General features: G+C 38.1%; 3 protein-coding genes across 3 annotated transcripts; all 3 read left to right on the top strand.

Moving 5' to 3' along the window:
- The first annotated feature begins 2,489 nt into the window (after positions 1 to 2,489).
- On the top strand, positions 2,490 to 6,177 carry LOC117634401 (probable disease resistance protein At5g66900). Its single transcript, XM_034368499.1, has 5 exons — positions 2,490 to 3,476; positions 3,675 to 4,075; positions 4,382 to 4,740; positions 4,832 to 5,043; positions 5,145 to 6,177. Exons 1-5 carry the CDS (start codon positions 2,831 to 2,833, stop codon positions 5,981 to 5,983), a joined length of 2,457 nt encoding a protein of 818 aa, XP_034224390.1. The 5' UTR covers positions 2,490 to 2,830; the 3' UTR covers positions 5,984 to 6,177.
- Positions 6,178 to 7,201: 1,024 nt separating this feature from the next.
- On the top strand, positions 7,202 to 12,639 carry LOC117634958 (probable LRR receptor-like serine/threonine-protein kinase At5g48740). The gene is made up of 7 exons (XM_034369250.1): positions 7,202 to 8,279; positions 9,265 to 9,879; positions 10,232 to 10,647; positions 11,184 to 11,343; positions 11,427 to 11,569; positions 11,691 to 11,814; positions 12,130 to 12,639. Exons 1-7 carry the CDS (start codon positions 7,739 to 7,741, stop codon positions 12,441 to 12,443), a joined length of 2,313 nt encoding a protein of 770 aa, XP_034225141.1. The 5' UTR covers positions 7,202 to 7,738; the 3' UTR covers positions 12,444 to 12,639.
- A 2,183-nt stretch (positions 12,640 to 14,822) lies between these two features.
- Positions 14,823 to 15,794, top strand: LOC117634960. The gene is made up of 2 exons (XM_034369252.1): positions 14,823 to 15,262; positions 15,407 to 15,794. Exons 1-2 carry the CDS (start codon positions 15,079 to 15,081, stop codon positions 15,664 to 15,666), a joined length of 444 nt encoding a protein of 147 aa, XP_034225143.1. The 5' UTR covers positions 14,823 to 15,078; the 3' UTR covers positions 15,667 to 15,794.
- The last annotated feature ends 3,503 nt before the right edge of the window (positions 15,795 to 19,297 follow it).

The following is a 19,297-nucleotide window of genomic DNA, read 5'->3' as shown; positions in this document are numbered from 1 at the left end:
GGATCCACCAACCTATATAATATATATAAAATTCCGTTCAAGTCAATGCAATTATGCAATGCAAGTCAGCTGCCCCTCAGTTCAAACTTCAAAGTATTTAAGTATAAATTAAATACCCTTCTTTCTTTATGTCAAAAGGAGGAAAAATAAAATAAGAAGAAAACATATATGTTGGGCTTTTCTAAAGCCTACAGTCAACTGTGCTTAGGCTTCTCCACTCTCCATCTTTGGGCCTTCAGGCCTCCCCAGTGTCAAAAAGGACAATAAAAAAAAACCATAAGACAAACAATAGCAAACCCAACAAAACAAAAATATTACATAACCAATGCAATTGTAACTCGTGGTTAAAGACCCAAAGTTTTCTTAAATTTTTGAGAGATGAGTCATCGGTCAACTATTAGCAACATCGATATTGTTTTCAATTTAACCACCTATATAAAGCTTTGTAAGTGGGAGATTTTATCACAAAAGGCCTTAGTGTTATTAGGAGGGTGAACCACTTATTATAAGTTATAATTTATTGAGTTAAGTTTCTGATGTGAGGCATTATATTCTTCAACAAGTTTTTGCCAATAGGGTCTAACTTAGTGGGAAAAAGGCCTTGAGTTGCATACCAAAAGTCTTAGGTTCGAATCCCCACGACATCATAGTTGTATGTGCACGACGAATCCCCGTCTCTTATAGTTTAGACTATCGCTTGTACTCAAAAAAATAAAAATAAACCCAAAGTTTTATATTCAATGGCTTTTTACAAATACATCAATTCTAACATCACATATTATACAAAAACTCTAGAAAGCCTATTTTGAGATAAAAACTCACAACTAGACACTTGTCATTTTCTAATTGGTTCCCATCCACATCCAGCAATTAGATTGCATAGAGAGAGAGAGAGAGAGAGAGAGAGAGAGAGTATGTGTGTGTGAAAGTTGGTGGACATTTCTTGAGGTTTCTACTTTTTTTTCTAGATTTTTCTAAATTCTTCAAGACAAGTGTACATTAAATTTAACAGAAACTTTCGGTTCAGTAAAGAATATAGAGTATGCTCTCGAGCGAGCTGAAAAAAGCAGTGCGGTACAAAGTAACGCTCCTTTTATTATTATTACTCTTCATAACGTTAAAAGAGTTGACAAGTTCGAATCTAACAACCCTTTTTTCGGGTATAATTATACAGCAGTGGCATCGATAGTTGAAGGAGCTGCTCTAGCAGCAGCATTTGGGAAGCTGTTTGATGCTGTTACAGGAGTGAAGGACAAGACTGCCATATTTAGACTCCTGCTTGGAGATCTTGATTCCATGCTATACTGTTTAAAACCATTTATCGCGAAAACAGTAGAATATACCAATGTGGATTGCCCCTATATAGAGGAACTGGGAAATTTTAAAAGGCAAATGGAGGAGGGTGAGAAGCTTGTTCGTAAGTGCTCCAAGGTCAGGCTGTGGAGTGGAGCAGCTACAAAAAGTATAAATGAACCGACCAACTTGTCGCATTGGATAAATCTCTTCAAAGACTTGTAGGTATACTCAAAGCAGTGCAAGGAGAAAACTAAACACTCAGCCTAAGAGGACTTGCTTTATTGAACCCATTTCGGTCTCTGGTTTTGGTTTTTTTTAACTCTGGCTGCTGATCGAGTGGCGCATGTGTATGGCTGGGGCCGCTTTTGTGTTCAAATTTTACTTTAGTTTTTTTATATGATAAGAGAGTGTGGACGCGGTTTTCAAAGTCGATATTGTATCTTGGTCTATATATTAATTAATGTTTTGAAAGGTGAGGTGTTGAAATGTCTCGCAAAGCGATGCGTAAATTTTGAGGCGATAAAGCGCAAGCCTTTTCAACATTCAATTATCACAAATAAAAATATATTAGTATATTAATAATATGTAAAACATATTATCCATATATGTTGTGAGATCATTGATTCATAAATTGAAACATCTCAAGCCTCTTTTTAAGCCCTAAATTGATTTAAACTGTTATAGACTGGATATGAATTCAAATTTATAAGATAGGATTCACATCTTGTTTGAATAGATTGAAAGAGAGGCTTCCGTTAGAAATACGTGGGTGGATATGGCTGAGAGCTAGTCAAAATTGAAACAGAGGGAAATTTGATTTTTGTGAACCTTCTATTGGGTGAGAGCAGAAGATAAAAGGCACAGGAGGGACTAATTAATATAATAATTTTTTATTGTGAAGGAATGGAGGAAGTGGGACCTGAGCTTATGTTGTGTTCTTAAACATAAAAACCATAGATGTTGAAACGCTGCTTGACTCTTAGCTTTACCATACGGGATCATTTTGAGAGAAATAAAGTTAGGTTTCATCGTCTTCTTCTCCGCTCTGCAATTTCGCGCGTACGCTTTTGGAATTTAGCGGACGCCTCTGCCCTTTAACAACAATCGCTAAACAGAGGTACGCTTGAGGCGTTTTACCATCGCCTCACGCTCTCAGGCGCGCTTAGGCATGCCTTTCAAAACATTGATATCAATCAAGTCATTGTTGGGGTCAGCATAAGAAAAGCACAAGTAAGCTAAATTGATTAAGGGCATGACCCATTAACTAAATAAATGTCGCTGGGTTCCTGGACTAAATAGTTGTTGGCAAAGAGAACGCGTCGCACACCACCTTCCCCAGTTGTGCTAAATAGTTGACCCAGAGCCAGAGTCTTTCTATATTCATATCTGAAGAAGAATATTTCAATGGACTAAATATATTCTTGCTCATCTTCTCTTTGTTTTCTTGGGTTCGATTTCACTTTACTTGTGACATCTAAATGTATGTTAAAGTCTCCCACAAAATTTCAGAGTTGACTGTTGTTTGGGTGTAGTTATGGCATTGGCGGCAGTAGGAGGAGCTGCTCTAGGAGCGGTATTTGGGACGCTGCTTGATGGCGTTGTAGCGGTGACTTCGAAGGCTATAATGTTTAAATCCCACCTCAGAGATCTCAAATTCACCCTGGACTCTTTTCAGCAAGTGGACGAAGATGTAGGACAACATCCCAACATAGTGTTTCGCCCAATGCAGGGCCTAGAAAGGTTTAGAATACAAATGGAGAAGGGCGCTCAGCTGGTTGACAAATGCTCAAAGGTTCGTCCATGGAAGTTGAACGCTTTCAAAAAGCCTATGTACACCAGCAAACTTGTTGCATTGAATGCATCTCTCAATACGCTGTTAAGTGTACTGACAGTGCACATAATAAGCGATCTGAGGGCTCGGATGATCAATGTGGAGACAACGTTGAACCATATCGATGCGAATATTGTGGCACAATATCAAAATCAATATCAAAACCAAATTAGAGGTTGGTGTGCAATACCTGAGCCTCCACCCTTTACTGTTGGGTTGGATGTGCGTGTGAGGGAGTTGAAGATGGAGCTTCTTAGAGACGAGGCATCAATGCTTGTGGTGACTGGTCTTGGAGGATGCGGGAAAACCACACTGGCACAAATGATTTGCAAAGATCAGAAAGTCAAAGGTATGGTATAAAAGTATATCAATTTCTATAGCCTTATTTTTATACTAATTGGTGAAGTTTTTTTTCACTCGTAAATTGAAAAGTCCTATACCTACTTATAATCTAGAATTTAGAATGTGTTGAAGAGAGAATTTGTACAATTGTAGACACATTTAAATGACCTCTTGGTGACTGCTTTCTTGTGTTCTACTTGGACAGAGAAATTCAAAGACTATATCTTTTTCATCACTGTTTCAAAGAAGTCCAACTGCCTTGTTGTACAAGAACTATGTCGAAAAACCGGATCCCTGGTACCTTCTTTCCAAGAAGAAGCAATTGCATTTAACTGGCTGCAAGAATTTCTGAATATACCAGAACAAGATCCTATACTTTTGGTCCTGGATGATGTATATCCAGATTCAGACTCCCTTCTTGATAAGCTTGATGAAGTCAAAAGGCCAAATCACAACATTTTGGTGACATCAAGAGTTCAATTTCCAAGATTTGGTCCTGCATATCCTTTAGGAACATTGGAACAAGGAGATGCAATGACTCTTTTTCGTCATTCAGCATCCTGGACTGATAGGAGCTCTCATATACTGGACAATCTAGTAGAACAGGTAATTTCTTCTTTGCATTTCAGAACATAATTTGTGTTTATTGTGCCTCACAAAACGAGGAGACAAATAACCTTCATTTTCTATGTGAAGGCTCCATATACGTAAGTGAACGCATTTTGATATCTGAAAATGCACATACCTTTATGCCTACTTTACTTATAAACAAAATCGAAAATGAGAATAAGGAGAAGCAGATAGCCGGTTAACCATTTTCTTTTCTTCATTAAACAATTGATATGATTTGGAGAGGAGGTTAAATTTTCGATGTGCAAGTAATTGACTTCATTTGGGACAATTTAACTGCAGATAGTTCAGCTCTGTAAGGGATTTCCACTTGCCATTACAACGATCGGAAGATCAGTTTGCGAACAGCCTACAGAGATTTGGGAGAAAAGAGTAGCGGAATTGTCTAAAGGTTCTTCTATTCTTGATTCTGAGGATTATTTGCTTGCTTGCCTCAAAAGTAGCTTAGATGCCTTGGATGAACGAATGCCTATCATCAAGGAATGCTTCATTGACCTTGCTTCATTTCCTGAAGACCGAAGTATCCCTGCTGTTGCTCTCATTGATATGTGGGCAGAGTTATATGGGCTAGATGAGGACTTTTGGTCCATTGCGAACATCCACGAGCTAACTAATCGTAATTTGGCCAATCTAGTTACAAGGTCTGCAAGCTTCTATTCATTTCCTCTTTGATATCTCTTCTCACTTTACCTTTTCTTTGATTGTAAGCAACATATTTATGATCATAACCAGGAATGGAAAGATGGAGTTGGATAGCTATTACAATGAACACTTTGTTACGCAGCATGATATGCTTAGAAATCTGGCTATCCATCAGACAGGTCAGGACATAATAGGACAGAGAAAAAGGCTGATTATAGACATTTGTGATGACAATCTCCCTAACTGGTGGAAAGAACACAAAAATAAGCCCAAGAAGACCCGCTTATTATCTATCTCAACTGGTTGTCCCGTCTCTCCTTCTTTACCAAATACATATATCACAAACAGACACACACACATGTAAACACTAAGGCTTGAATATAGTATTTCGTCATGTTTGCAGATGGATCGTCCTCAGCAAAGTGGCACAATATGCATCTACCAAAAGCTGAGGTTCTAGTTCTGAATTTTCAGACAGAAAACTATGTTCTGCCCAAGTTTGTGAAGAGAATGTCCAAGTTGAAGGTTCTAATAGTCACAAATTATGGTGTCCTACAAGCTGACTTGAGTAATTTCAATCTTTTGGGTTCTTTGCCTAATCTGAAGAGAATAAGATTAGAGCGCATTTCAATTCCTTCCGTAAGCAAGAACTCCATGCAGTTGAAGAGTCTGCAGAAGATATCTTTATTCATGTGCAGCGTCGGTCAAGCTTTTAGCAACTCTTCCATCCAAATCTTAGAGGCATTTCCAAATCTAGTGGAATTGAACATCGACTATTGCAATGATTTGGTGGAATTGCCTGCCAAGCTCTGTGATCTTATCCGCCTAAAGAAGCTCAGTATTACCAATTGTCATAAGCTATCCGCCTTGCCTAAAGAGATTGGACAGCTGGATAATGTAGAGGTTTTGAGGCTAAGGTCCTGCGTAAACTTGGAAGGGCTTCCTGGCTCGATTAAGAACCTCACTAGGTTAGACTTTCTTGACATAAGTAATTGTTTCAGCATGAAGGAGCTGCCTGAGGACATTGGGGAAATGAGTGGTTTAAGAAAGATCAACATGGGACAATGCTCAAGATTGAAAGAGTTGCCTCTATCAGTTTTGCATCTTGGGAAGCTACGGGAAGTGATATGCGATGATGAGACAAAAGAATTATGGGGAGAACCTTTCAAACCCAGTCTCACGAACCTACACATAACAGTGGTGAAAGAAGACTTCAACCTAAATTGGCTCCACAATCTATGAGAGGTCACTGTCCTTAATCAATGTAAGTTGGGGGCAATGTCTCTGTCAGTGAGTTGCGTTTCAATTCCTTTATTTTTCCTAATATTCTTCTCTATTGCGTTGCTTGTTTTTTATTTTGCTTTTGTATGAGATATTGCATAGTAAAAACAGTGTGAATGAGAGGATTTGGATTTACAAACAAACCATATACTAAAGATTTATTAATGTACATGTGCGATTTCTTATGAGGAAAGACAGAGGAGGGCAGGGGCTAACATATTACTTGGAGCCGAAGGCAAAGCTTTACTGAATCAATGGTGAAAGATAAATAATATCATAGGCATGTGGTTTCAAATTGCAATCCCATCAAACAAGTCTAATAGGAAAGCATGGAAAAAAAATATCAAGTTCCGGTTCGAAAACCAGTCAAGAACAGATAGCCAATTATGAAAAAAAGTAGTTGGTTTAAACTTTAAACAATCAGAGATAATATTACGCACCATATCCATATCATATGGAACGCGGTTTAGAAGTCTCTGTCCGATCCAACCACAAAAGCCAACTTGGAAAAGACCCATATTAATTCCAAGTCAATAAATATAATGTTATGGCTTGCTCTGTCAAGTCATGTTGTTGTAGAGTCAATTGTCACAATTTATTCAACTGTTCCAAGAATTTACAACTTCATTCATTGTTTAATTTAACTGTCATTAAGTTAGTAAATAAGTTGATGCTCGTAACGTTACTCTTCCTACAAATTGATGGGAGCTCCTACAATGAGGAGTTTAGATTTAGAGTGAGGAGCTTATTTGAGAGGTTCAATTCCACCATCAAACCATTTAAAATGTTTAAGTTCATTGATTTTCTCACATTTATTGATGGTAGGATTAAACTCCTCTATTGTCTTTTTCGCAAATGGATAGCCAAGGTGGTGTTGGGGCTTTGTTGGTTTTGGCCCAGCCCTGGTTCAGTTCACACCAATGCAAGCCAGCTGCGGTTCAAAGGACAAATACCCATCTTCATGCTGCTGGGTTACGTTTTTTGTGTTTTAGGCCTCCTGAAGATGGTCCTTCTTAAAAGCCCAAAATAGAGCAGAGAGGCCCAAAATAAAAACTAAAAGGCGCGAAAGAGAGAACAACAAATGTCTAAATCGAGAAACAAATCCAATCAGACAAATGATGGAGAGGCCGCTTTGCTTGACTCTACATTCAAACCTGTACATTGAAGGTCCAATGAAGTGCATATCTGTACTTGACTTGTGTGATTTTAGATCAAAACTCCTATACGTGGAGCGGAGAGGAGAAATTATTACATGACATTCATTTATAGATGTTTGTTCTAAGTTTTGCCATGAGTATTTACTTCATTCTCAGCAGAAATGAAGACATATAAAGTTCACCTCAACAACAAGAAAATAAAGATTTTAAGATTAGATAAAGGAGGAGAGTATGAATCTTCTGCTTTTTCTGAATTTTTAACATTGCTTGATGTTTGTGGCATTTTGGGCGGTTGAAGTGGCCAAAAATTTGGTCTTTGCTGGTGGGTTTTTGGTGTTTTGAGTTAAGCTCTTCGAAGTTTCATAGTTGAGCTACAGCTCCAACCATGGGAGGTCTCGTCTCTCCCACCGCTCATCATCTATGGCGTCTTCTGCTCTCCTCCTCTCTGAGAAAGCGAAGGGAACCCAATTCGGCACCATATTGAAGAAGGTTAGTTAAAGTTGGTATTAAAATCAAGTACAAGTTTTCAAATTTTGGGCGTTGGGTGCTTCTACTGATTATGGCACTAGAATTTATTGGCGGAACACTGTTTACGCTGCTCTACGATGGCGTTAAGCAAGCCATGAGCAAGAGCGGCACCTTTAAATCCCTTCTCGGAGATCTCCAATCCACCCTAGACTCTTTGGTAGCTAGAGACATCCAACAAATTGGAGAGCATAACGTCGAATTGGGTCTCCCAAATGAGGAAATCGAAGGTCTCAAAATGCTAATGGAGGAAGGTGTAAAGCTCGTTGAGAAGCTATCGAACTTTCGCATGTGGAACTACTGCTGCTTAAATGATTACAGTGAGCAGATTGTTGAATTGGATAGGGCTCTGAAAAGATTGTTGCAGAAATTGAAGATGCAAGAAGCAAGGGATGTGAAGGAGGTGTTGGTTTTGGCAAGGCAAAACCGAGACAAGCTCGATGAAGTGAATAGAAGACTGTTGGATATACAGAAATTGCTGCAGGAGAGAGCAGGGGATGTCACGGAGAGCTCGGTTTCAGGAGGCAATGCGGAGACGGTGCGGGAGCAAAGTCAAGGGAATGGTGAGCAACAAGGTGAATTTCTTGGAACTAGATTTATGTACTGTCCAATTGCTATTGTTTTTTCTTTCTTACATTGTCAACTTTTTATTTTCCATTTTCTGGAGTACATGTATACAGAGGTTTTATTGTAGCAAGAAGCATTATTGAATACTTCTGAAATTTAGATTAGGAAAATGGTAATTATGCACCAATATCTGATGTAGAAATTTAACTTTTTTCCTTTTTGAAAAAGAAAACAAAGATGAACACCAATGGCTAGCAAGAGCTTAATACCCCTTTGATCAGTAGACGTAGCTTGTTTATATTGTCTTTTCTGATTCAAGGATAGCATGTTGTTCTTTCTGTTTGTATGATCACCAAACAAAGCAAGATAAAATTGAGTTTTGTGTTGCTTGGCTTTGAGTTGCTTGATTGTTGTCTTCTTGGGTTCCAAATGACCTTAGGTTGCATTTAAATGTATGGAGTTCAAATGAGGGATTTGATTCGACTACTTGGATTAAATTGCTGGTATCAAATGTTTAAAGGAATATACAGAAAGAGTTTTGATATTTTCTTTAAATGAATTGAGTGTTTACTGATTCTTTCTTTTCAGTTCTGTTCCTCTCTATCAGTTACTAGAGGCGAAGAGAACGGACTGGTAAACTCTATATTTAAATTATTTTCGATATTTCCTTCCTTTCTCAAATAATCAGATTTATATGTAGATCTTATTAACATAAAAAGTTAATATTTCTACAGTCCAACTAAGCAGTTGACATTAAAAATTCAAATTTAAACCCTCATTTTATATCCATATATATACTACCTTAATGTTATTGGATTCTAAATTTAATAAAAAGTTGAGTACTTTTGTATTGCTTGGTTTCGCTTGATTCTGTTCTTGGGTTCCTAATGAAATTAATTTATTGGATTTAGGTGGTGCCTCTCACTTTTTTTTTTCTTCACACGTTGAGACAATTATGAGTCATCTGATTTTGTTGGTGTTGTAATTATGCAGTGACGTCGTTCGATGGAAGGACTTCTCTACAAGCAGTTTTTATTGTGTTGTTTGATGTGGTTATAGAAGTGAAGGACAAGACTACGGTGTTTAAACCCCTCCTTGGAGATCTCAAATCCACACTAGACTCCTTAAAACCATTGATCGAAGAGATTGCAAAACATAACAAAATATTAGATCGCCCAAAGGAGGAACTAGAAAATTTTAGAAATCAAATGGAAAAGGGTGTAGAGCTCATCCACAAGTGCTCCAAGGTTCGTTTGTGGTCCAGCTGCAAACAGTATAAATACAGGGACAAACTTATGGGATTGGATGAATCTCTTCAAAAACTGTTAAATATACTAAAAGTGCAGGTAGCAAGAGATGTGAAGGAGACTTTGGTTTCAGTAAAAAATATAGAGGCAGTGATCCAGAAAATTGAAGGAAGTGGTCTGGTGCAAGATCAAATTCAAACTAAAGGTTGGGGTGCATTACCTGAACCTTTATCGCCTAGAGTTGGATTGGATTTAGTGAACGTGCAGGGAACAAGGGATGTGAAAGAGACATTGGTTTCAGCTAGGAATACAAAGGCGGTTGTTGATAAAATTGAAGGGAGTGGCGTGGTACAAAATCAAAGTGAGTGTGCAGTACTTGAACTTTCATTACTTACAGTTGGATTTTGAATATAGGAATTGAAGATGAAACTTTTATTTTTTGGTCAATTAAGATGAAACTTTTTAGGTTATGTTTTGTTTGAAGGAATGGAATGTACTCATTCCTATAAAAAGACTGTTCCAATTTGTCTGTTCACAAATAAGAATGGGAATTTTTATTTTTTTTAGCTCAAGCGTGGTTTCAAATTATAAACCAAACAATGGATTGGATTCAATCATTACTTGATTCCATTCCATTACCATTCCTATTCTCATTCTAATTATATTCTATTTCTTTCATATATGATTTTTGCATATTCTTTGCCATTCTTTAGGGGCATCCGAAAATCATAGCAGGAATATAGATTCAAATGTTAGCAGGAGCAGAGGGAGTGAATTTTCGGAGGCAATAACCCGACGAATGGACAAGTCACAGAGTGATGGGAAAATTTTGGAGACATCCAACTTAAGAATTTTCAGTTTTTCAGAGTTGAAGGCTGGTACTAGGAATTTCAGCCGAGACACAATGGTTGGTGAGGGAGAATATGGGCGGATTTTCAAAGGTTGGGTGTATGAGAAGACACTTGCACCTTCTAAGGCTGGTAGTTGGAATTTCGGGGCAGCCAGAATGGGTGGTGAGGGAGAACCTGGGCCCGTTTTCAGTGGTTGGATGGATAAGGTTGGCATTGGATCACCTGTTGCTATCCAGAAATTGAACCCAGGAGGTGCAAAAGGTTTTCAAGATTGGCAGGTACTGTTTTAAACTCTAATAACATTATTGAGCATTTTCCGTTATCAGCATTTACATGTAAAGACAACTCTATAATAACAAGATGATGTCATGAGTTGGCAAGTGTATTGCCTCCGCTTTAGTACCGTTATCATTTTTTAATGAAAGAATGGTTCATTCATGAAAGTTGTTGGATAATTAATGAGGGAAAGAATGGTTCATTCATGAAAGATTTGAGCCATGCATTGATTAGTTAGCATTTAGGAGATCATGTGTCAATCAGCATGAGGCTGTGTTGGGACTTCAAATTCATTTTCATCTTAAAACACCATTTTGTGTTGAGACCATTCAGCACTAGGATTAAAATGGTAATATGACGTATAAAAGTAATTCGTTGGAGGTTACATCATTCTTATTCTTATTTATTGCCATTCTGATTTCTATCCTAGTTATACAATTTGGTGCACAGGTTATGCTTAACCATTCTCTTCGTACATATTTTCAGTGTTACGCTTTCTTTTGAAGCTAACGAGTTTCTTGTATATTTGGTAATGCAGTCGGTGGTGAACTTCTTAGGGAAGCTTTCTCATCCCAGCCTTGTCAAGCTATTAGGATACTGTTGGGAGGAAAATGATCTACTCCTTGTTTATGAGTTCATGCCAAGAGGAAGCTTGGAGAATTACATTTTCAGAAGTACGAAATCAATGATGAAAACAGGTAACTGAAAGTAACTTTTTTTTTTTTTTTTGTTCACCATCACAAATTTATTTTGTTGACTCCGGAATTTTCATTTCGAGTAGGGAGATCTAGGACTGAACCACTATCTTGGGACAGCAGACTCAAAATAGCTATTGGAGCAGCTCGAGGCTTAGCTTTCTTACACACTTCAGAAGTACAAATCATATACAGAGATTTCAAAACCTCAAATATATTGCTTGATGAGGTTTGTTCCTTTTTAACCCAACCTTTCTATCTCTCATTGTGCATTATGTGAGTCTACTTGTGCATGACATTGATTATTCCTCTCTTTGGTTTTACCCCTCTTCTGTATTTATCTTCTGCAGAATTATAACGCAAGAATCTCAGGTTTTGGCGTGGCAGAATTGGGGCCAATTTTTGTAGAGTCGCATGTGTCAACTAGGATTGTGGGCACATATGCTTATGCTGCGCCAGAGTATTTTGGAACAGGTAATGATATCTCTTTAAAAAATGGAGGCTATTTAGAAATTTTATGCATTGTGGCTTTGTTCTGACAAATTCACTACTTTAGATTCTTCGTAACCCCCTTTCTCATTACTAACACCAGGCCTTGAGCCTTGAGAGTTTGGCTTCAACTACCAGAATATTTACCTTATATGTTTCTACTGGGGGAAATCAATGAATGAGATATCTTTTGTACACAGATCTTTCTAATTGGCATTCTGAAAAAAACTAATAGAAAAAATGCATCTTTATCTTGAATCAGCTGCTATTTCTCACATGTGCACTATAATTAATTAACAGGTCATGTTACCACGAAGAGTAACGTGTATTGCTTCGGTGTTGTGCTGCTTGAAATTCTGACTGGATTCCGGGCACTTGATAGGTGTCGCCCCATTGAACAGCAGAATCTGGTCGAATGGGCTAAACCACTTTTGTCTCATGAAACAAAGTTGAAAACCATCATGGATCCAGGGATTGAGGGACAATGTTCCTTAAAGGCAGCATTACAGACAGCACAGATTATTCTAAAATGCCTAAAACTAGATCCTAAAAGCCGACCTTCCATGAAAGAAGTTGTGGAAGCATTGGAACATGTTCAGGAAATTAAGGAATAACCCTAGCAATCCCTCCAAAGTGCTAAGACTGGATCTACAGATATTATGTATGTACAGATATTGAACAGTCGTCTTCTTTTTAGTTCTTTTTTCCATGTTAAATTTTTATATTTTGGGCAGCAACTGTTGGAATTCGTAACAAATTATTTTCTTGTAGTCACCATTTGTGCTGAATTGGAGGATTGTTTCCTAAACCACACTATCATCTTTTTCCCTCTTTTTGTTTTTTTTTCTTTTTTCCTAACAATGGTTCAAGTTCAAGAAAGTTTTTTACATTTGGCATTGAACCATTGTGCCACGTGGCATCCACAGAGCATCACGAACAATCATAGGCTATCTCAATTGGAACTTGTACGAAAGAATTGGTGGAGGCTTTGGAACGGGTTCAATCAGTCCAGGGAAAACACTAGCTATTTCCAGGATTATATGTCAATTACACATCTCAGTACAGACATTTAATTTAGAATAATTGACAGTCATCCTTTTTTTGCCTTTATATGGCATTGCGAAACTTATGGGCAAGTTTAGGAAGTTGAAACCCCTTCTCAATAACATCCAGTCCACGCTTCACTCTTTGCAGCCAATGATTGAACCTCAGAACGAGGAATTGAAGCTCCTAGACAAGGAACTAGAAAATATTAGAAATGAACTGTTTAAGGGCTCTTGTGTTCCACAATACCTTGCCAGACAGGTGATTTATTAAATGCAATGCATGGCATATCCGCATTCATATATTTGTATATGCTTGCATCCATTTTCTCTCTTTCATGAAACCAATCAGAACATTTAGAGAATCTAGAATTTGAGTCTCAATTCAAAAGTAATTGACTTCCATTGGGACAATTGAACTGCAGATAGTAGAACACTGTAAGGGATTTCCACTTGCCATTATAGCCATCGGAAGATCAATTGAACTGCAGCCACGAGGCTATACTGTTTAGTATTAAAAGAAAGGGAATGTGTCAAAAATAGTATAGCCGCGCGGCTATGCTATTTTCAAAAAAGATCCCACCTAATTGTCAGGTGGCCACGTGTGAAACAAGTATAGCTGGGCGGCTGTACTGTTTTTGATAAAAACTGTAGTGAAGCTATACTATTTTGAAAAAGACGCCAGTCTTATTTTGAAAATACGCGAGAGTATAGCCGAGTGGCTATACGATTGATAGAGAAAAAAAAGGGAACACCCGCCTATACTCCCTTTTTATAAAAAAATTATCCAGTAAAGCCGCACGGCTATACTAGTTTTTAATTTTTCAGGAATTGCATCTAACTAAAAGATACCCTATCTATCTATTTTTAATGCTATTTATTTGTGCATGCTAAAGATTGTCAAAAGGCCAAAATGGGTCGCAAATAGAACAGAGGCCTAAACAAATGATAGAGGCCAGTTTCCTTCAAACTGCTATTTCTTTATATTTACTTTATAACAAAAACCAAGTGCTAAGACTGGATCTACAGATTTTTTGTGCAGACACTGAATTTAGAATGGTGTTGAACAATCATCTTCTTTTTGCTTCTTTTTTATTTCCATGTTGAATTTTTATAATCATCTTCTTTTTGGTACGTAACGGAAACCCTTACGCATACCTTATTATAATCAGCTTCGTCATTAAGACGTTGAAATCCACGCATTAATATTCAAACTATCTCTGCTCTCGCGGTAGCTTTTGGTGAGTTTCCTAGAAACCTCCTCGTGGCCTCCAATCCAACTGGGAAGGGAAATTTCGAGTAAGCTTCCGCAGTTCATGCTTATACAAATAGATGAATTCTGACGCTAACCTTCACAAACAACACAAACGTTCATTTTTCTCTCAGGGAAGAATAGTGTTTTCTTTTGCAGTATCGGTAGGTTTGTTTCTTACAATCAGTCACTTTGTCTTTAAGTTTAGATCCGAAAGGCGGACGTAGCAGTACAAGTTCTTTTTACTGATCTTTTTGGTGCTGGGTTTTTGTTACAGGTAATCAAAGATCATCAAAATCAAGATTCAAGAATGGTTAACTCAAAGGTGCAGTATTTTGGACAGATTGGTCTTGGAGTACTGGTAGGACCGGCTGGTAATTTACTCTGGGAAACGGTAGGGAACGGTTTCAACTTTGACACCTATCGCACAAACCTCAAGTCCATGATAAATTATTTACTACCATTGATCAAAGAGATGGAAGACCAGAATAAGAAGTTGGTCATCGGAGACAACGAAATAGCAGATCTCAAACAAAAACTGACAGAGGGTGAAGACCTCGTTAAGGACTTAAAGGAGGTTAGTGACTGGAGCTTGCTGACGCCTATTTACACTCACCGACTTGCTGAATTGGAAAAGTCTATTCAAAGACTGCTAGAGATATTGAAGGTGCAGGGAATAAGGGATGTCAAGGGGATTTCCCTTTTGGCAAAGGAGCACACCAAACAACTTGAGGCCTGCAAAACCGACGTCAAGGGTACTTTGGTTCTGGCGAAGGATCACACTGAAAAACTTGATGATTGCAAAAGCGATGTCAAGGAGACCTTGGATTTGGCAAAGGATCACAAGGATCAACTTGATGACTGCAAAAGCGATGTCAAGGAGACCTTGGATGAGACAAGGAAACACACTTCTTTACTTGATGATTGCAAATCTGGACTTGGACCACTAGAACCATGGATAAACTTGTTGAATGCGAAAACAATGCCAAGAACATCACAGTTTGGGTAAGCAAAAGCGCTGACCAAATTACTGAATCCGCAACGGATGTGAAGGAGACCTTGTGTTTGACAAGGAAGATGGACGCAGCGTTCGAACGAATGGAACGGTATGGTGTCGGTGTGGCACAAGGTGACAGAGGTAACTTTCTTGGACATAACTTTGTAAAATTCTATATGGGCGTTATTACTATAGAAATAAACCTAAAAGCTGAGATTGAAACAAAATACTTGCTTTCCTAATATTTCTGGTGTTTGTTTGTTATTATTATAATTATTATGACAGTGGCGCGGTTGACGGAATGGGTTGCTCTCGGAAAAGCAGTACAAGCGCTGTCTGAGGATGTCAATGAAATGGTGTTGAAGCCCTCCCAGTTTAAGTTGTTCTTTGAAGTGCTTAAAAGAAATATAGACCAGTTAAGCGAACACTGGAAAGAACCAAATGTTAACGAAGTAGAAGGGGCTATTCCATTCCTGGAACTTCAAAAGTTCAGAAAAAAAAATAGAGGAGGGTACAGAGGTCGTTGTCGAGTGCTCAAATGCTGATCTAACCACCAAAAAAAAGGGACAACTGCAACAAGAAACTTTTGAATTTGGTCAAATCTGTTCAGGAGCTTGTGGTCCGTTTGAAGGGAACCCCGTTTGGTGGGAACCCCGTTTGAATGGAACCGGTTCGAAACAAACGCTTTATAGTCGTCCCTAGATATAATCTTTTTTTTTAAATAAAACGACTGTTGCTTGGTTTTTATTTTCTTAGTCGGACAACGACTGGTTTGTTATGAAACTTCAAGAAAATATATATAGATATTAAAGAAGACAATGCTTGAGCCGCACGGCTATTCTATTTTTTTATTTTTCGGGAATTGCATCCAACAAAAAGATACCCTATCTATCTATTTTTAGGCTATTTATTTGGGCCTGCTGAAGATTGTCAAAAGGCCAAAATGGGTCGAAAATAGAACAGAGGCCCACAAGAAAAACTAAACGGCGCGAAAGAGAGCACACACAGCAATATCCAAAGAGAGACATTGAGAGAGAGAGAGAGAGAGTTCCCAAATCCAATCCAAACCAAACAATCGAAAACAAATGATAGAGGCCAGTTTCCTTCAAACTGCTATTTCATGTTGAATTCCATAAAAAACAAATCATCTTCTTTTTGCTTCTTTTTTATTTTCGTGTTGAATTTTTATAATCATCTTCTTTTTGGTACGTAACAGAAACCCTTACACATACCTTATTATAATCAGCTTCGTCATTAAGACTTTGAAATCCAAACATATTTGGTTTGGTGTGCAATAATATTCAAACTAACTAGCTCTGCTCTCGGTAGCTTTTGGTGAGTTTCCTAGAAACCTCTCGTGGTGTGCATTTGCCGGGTTGGCAAATTGAGTGGTCTCCTACTTGGAAATTTTGAGTAAGCTTTCCCAGTCCATGCTTATAAAATTAGATGAATTCTGAGGCTAACCTCACAAACAACACAAACTTTCAATTTTCTCAGTGAAGATGAGTATTTCTTTTGCAGTGAAGAAACAATTATGAAAGAGAAGAAGAAAAAAAAATGTCAATAACCAACCCAACACAATACAAATTAGTAAAAGACTACAACCAAGAAAACAAACGTAAAAACGACAATAAACCAAAATTGGAACCATGAATACGCCAAGGAGGAGCACAATAAACACTATAACTCACCTGCGCAGCCTAGTAATAAATCCTGCAAAAGTAATGTCAAAAAGTATATTGGAGACGGATCATCGATCTACTACTTACCACTAATATCGATATTGTCCTCAATTTAATCTCTTACAAAGCACTACTGATTAAGTGGTTATACTACTAAATATTGGAATTCATAACAAATGTGTTATTGTAGTCATCGTTTTTGCTGAATTGAAGATCTTCATTTTTTTTTTCCCCTATTTTCCTACCTAGCAATGGTTTGGAGTTCAAGAAACTTTTCAGTTGGCATGGTGCTGACGTGAACCATTGTGCCAAGTGGCATCCACAGCATCATGAACAATCATAAACCATCTCAAACTTATTAATGTAATCATATTCAAACTTAGTGGGTAAAAACTTAATGCGTACGGATTGCAAACTTATTGGAGGAAAAACCATAGGTTTACCTTTTTTAATGTGATTAGGTAGGTTATTTTCCTTGAACATTATCTTAGCTCTCCTTTCGGTTGCTTTTGGTAAGTTTCCTTCCTAGAACCTGGTGCATTAATTTGCCGGGTTGGTAAATTGAGTGGCATCCAACTGTGACAAGTAAGTTAATGCTTATAAAAATAGATGAATTCTGAGGCTAACTCACAAAATTTCTTCGCGTTTCTCAGTGAAGAAGAGTGTCTTATTTGGCAGTACTGTATCGGTAGGTTTTTGAGTCTCTTGATTTGTTTGTTTACTTGATCAGTCACTTTGTTTTTAAGTTCTTTTTTAAGGAAGTTGAGGTTCCACCCCAAAACCATACGTACATGTAGCGAAACTAATTGGCAATAGGGGGAGTAACCCAACTCTTTATAAGCCCTTGCTAAGTTTCTTAACTTTCCAATGTGGGACTTTTTACCTTCATATTCTTATACTTTTTACGATGTTTTGGTGTTGTGTTAGGGTTTTGTTACAGGTGATCAAAGATCATCATCAAGAATGGTTAATCCAACGGTGGAGGTTTTTGTAGGGATCGGCCTTGGAGCACTGGTAGGACCGGGGGGTAATTTACTCTGGGGAACGGTAGGGAAGGGTTTCAACTTTGAAACCTGGCGCACAAACCTCGACTCCATGATAAATTCTTTACTGCCATTGATCAAAGAGATGGAAGACCAGAATAAGACGTTGGTTATCGGAGATGACGAAATAGAAGATCTCAAGCAAAAACTGACAGAGGGTGAAGATCTCGTTGAGGAGTTAAAGAAGGTCAGTTACCGGCTTGCTGAACTGGACAAGTCTATTAAAAGACTGTTAGAGATACTGAAGGTGCAGGGAATAAGGGATGTCAAGGGGATTTCCCTGTTGGCAAAGGATCACACCAAACAACTTAAGGCCTGCAAAACAGATGTGGAGGGAACCTTGGTTTTGGCGAAGGATCACATTGAACAACTTAAGGCCTGCAAAAGGGATGTCGAGGAGACTTTGGTTTTGGCAAGGGATCACTCTGATCAACTTACCGACTGCAAAAGCCATGTCGAGGATACTTTGGGTTTGCAAAGGAAGATAGACGCCAAGCTCGACAAATTGAACGGATTGGTCTGGTACAAGGTGACGAAGGTACATAATTTTTTTAGTTTTTTGTTTTTAAATACAAGCTATAGTCTAAATTACAAGGAGAATGAGGTTTTTCATGGGAATTTGAACCAATTAGCCTGCAAGTCAAGGCTGTTAGATTCCAATTTTTTTTTTTTTTTCGTATAGAGAGAACGAAACATGTTATTGGATAGAGAGTGGCTCACTTCTCTTTTTGTGTTCTTGTGATTTTGGTGGTGACTGTGACAGTGGCATGTTTGGTGGAACGGAACGCTCTAAGAAAAGCAGTTAAAGAGTTGACCCCTGCTGTTGACAAAACGTTGATGAACCCTTGCTCCTTTTCTTATGAATATTGGGAAAGGATTCGTCCCTATCTACGCTCCCTCCGGCATTGATTCGACGGAGAGCAGCGGGCAGCGGAAGAAAAAGGATGGGATCGTATCTCATTTGAGGAACTAAAAAAGTTAACAATACAAATAGAGCAGGGTGTAAAGCTAGCTCGCAAGTGCTCCGATGTCGATGTTAGTGAATGAAGCCCCGGCAAAAAGAGTAGATACGCCGCCACAATTCTTGATTTGGAGAAATCTCTTGAAGCACTTGTGCTCCGTTTTAAAATTCTACCAAATGTTCCTGTCCAAACGGACCATCCACATCCGCAAGGCACGTGATGTGACCAAGTCTCCGTTTTGTATCAAAAAAATATTTCATTATAGGACATAAGGTTTTTTCCTGGACAACTACTTCATACGTACATTTCTATCTCTACTCTACGTACCATATAACAAGACATAATGTATATGCACAATTTCTGATTTTCCTTCTTTTACTTAAAAAGAATGAAGACGGGACCAAAGACGAAGAGAAGAATAATCCAAATTTGTATAAAAATTGCCATGTACCATACTACCATACATAGTAAGTAATAATACCCTTCTTA

Source organism: Prunus dulcis, chromosome 7 (assembly GCF_902201215.1).
Source record: "Prunus dulcis chromosome 7, ALMONDv2, whole genome shotgun sequence".
Taxonomy (NCBI): domain Eukaryota; kingdom Viridiplantae; phylum Streptophyta; class Magnoliopsida; order Rosales; family Rosaceae; genus Prunus; species Prunus dulcis.
Note: the sequence above shows the minus strand (reverse complement) of the source record. Positions and strands in the feature narration are given on the sequence as shown.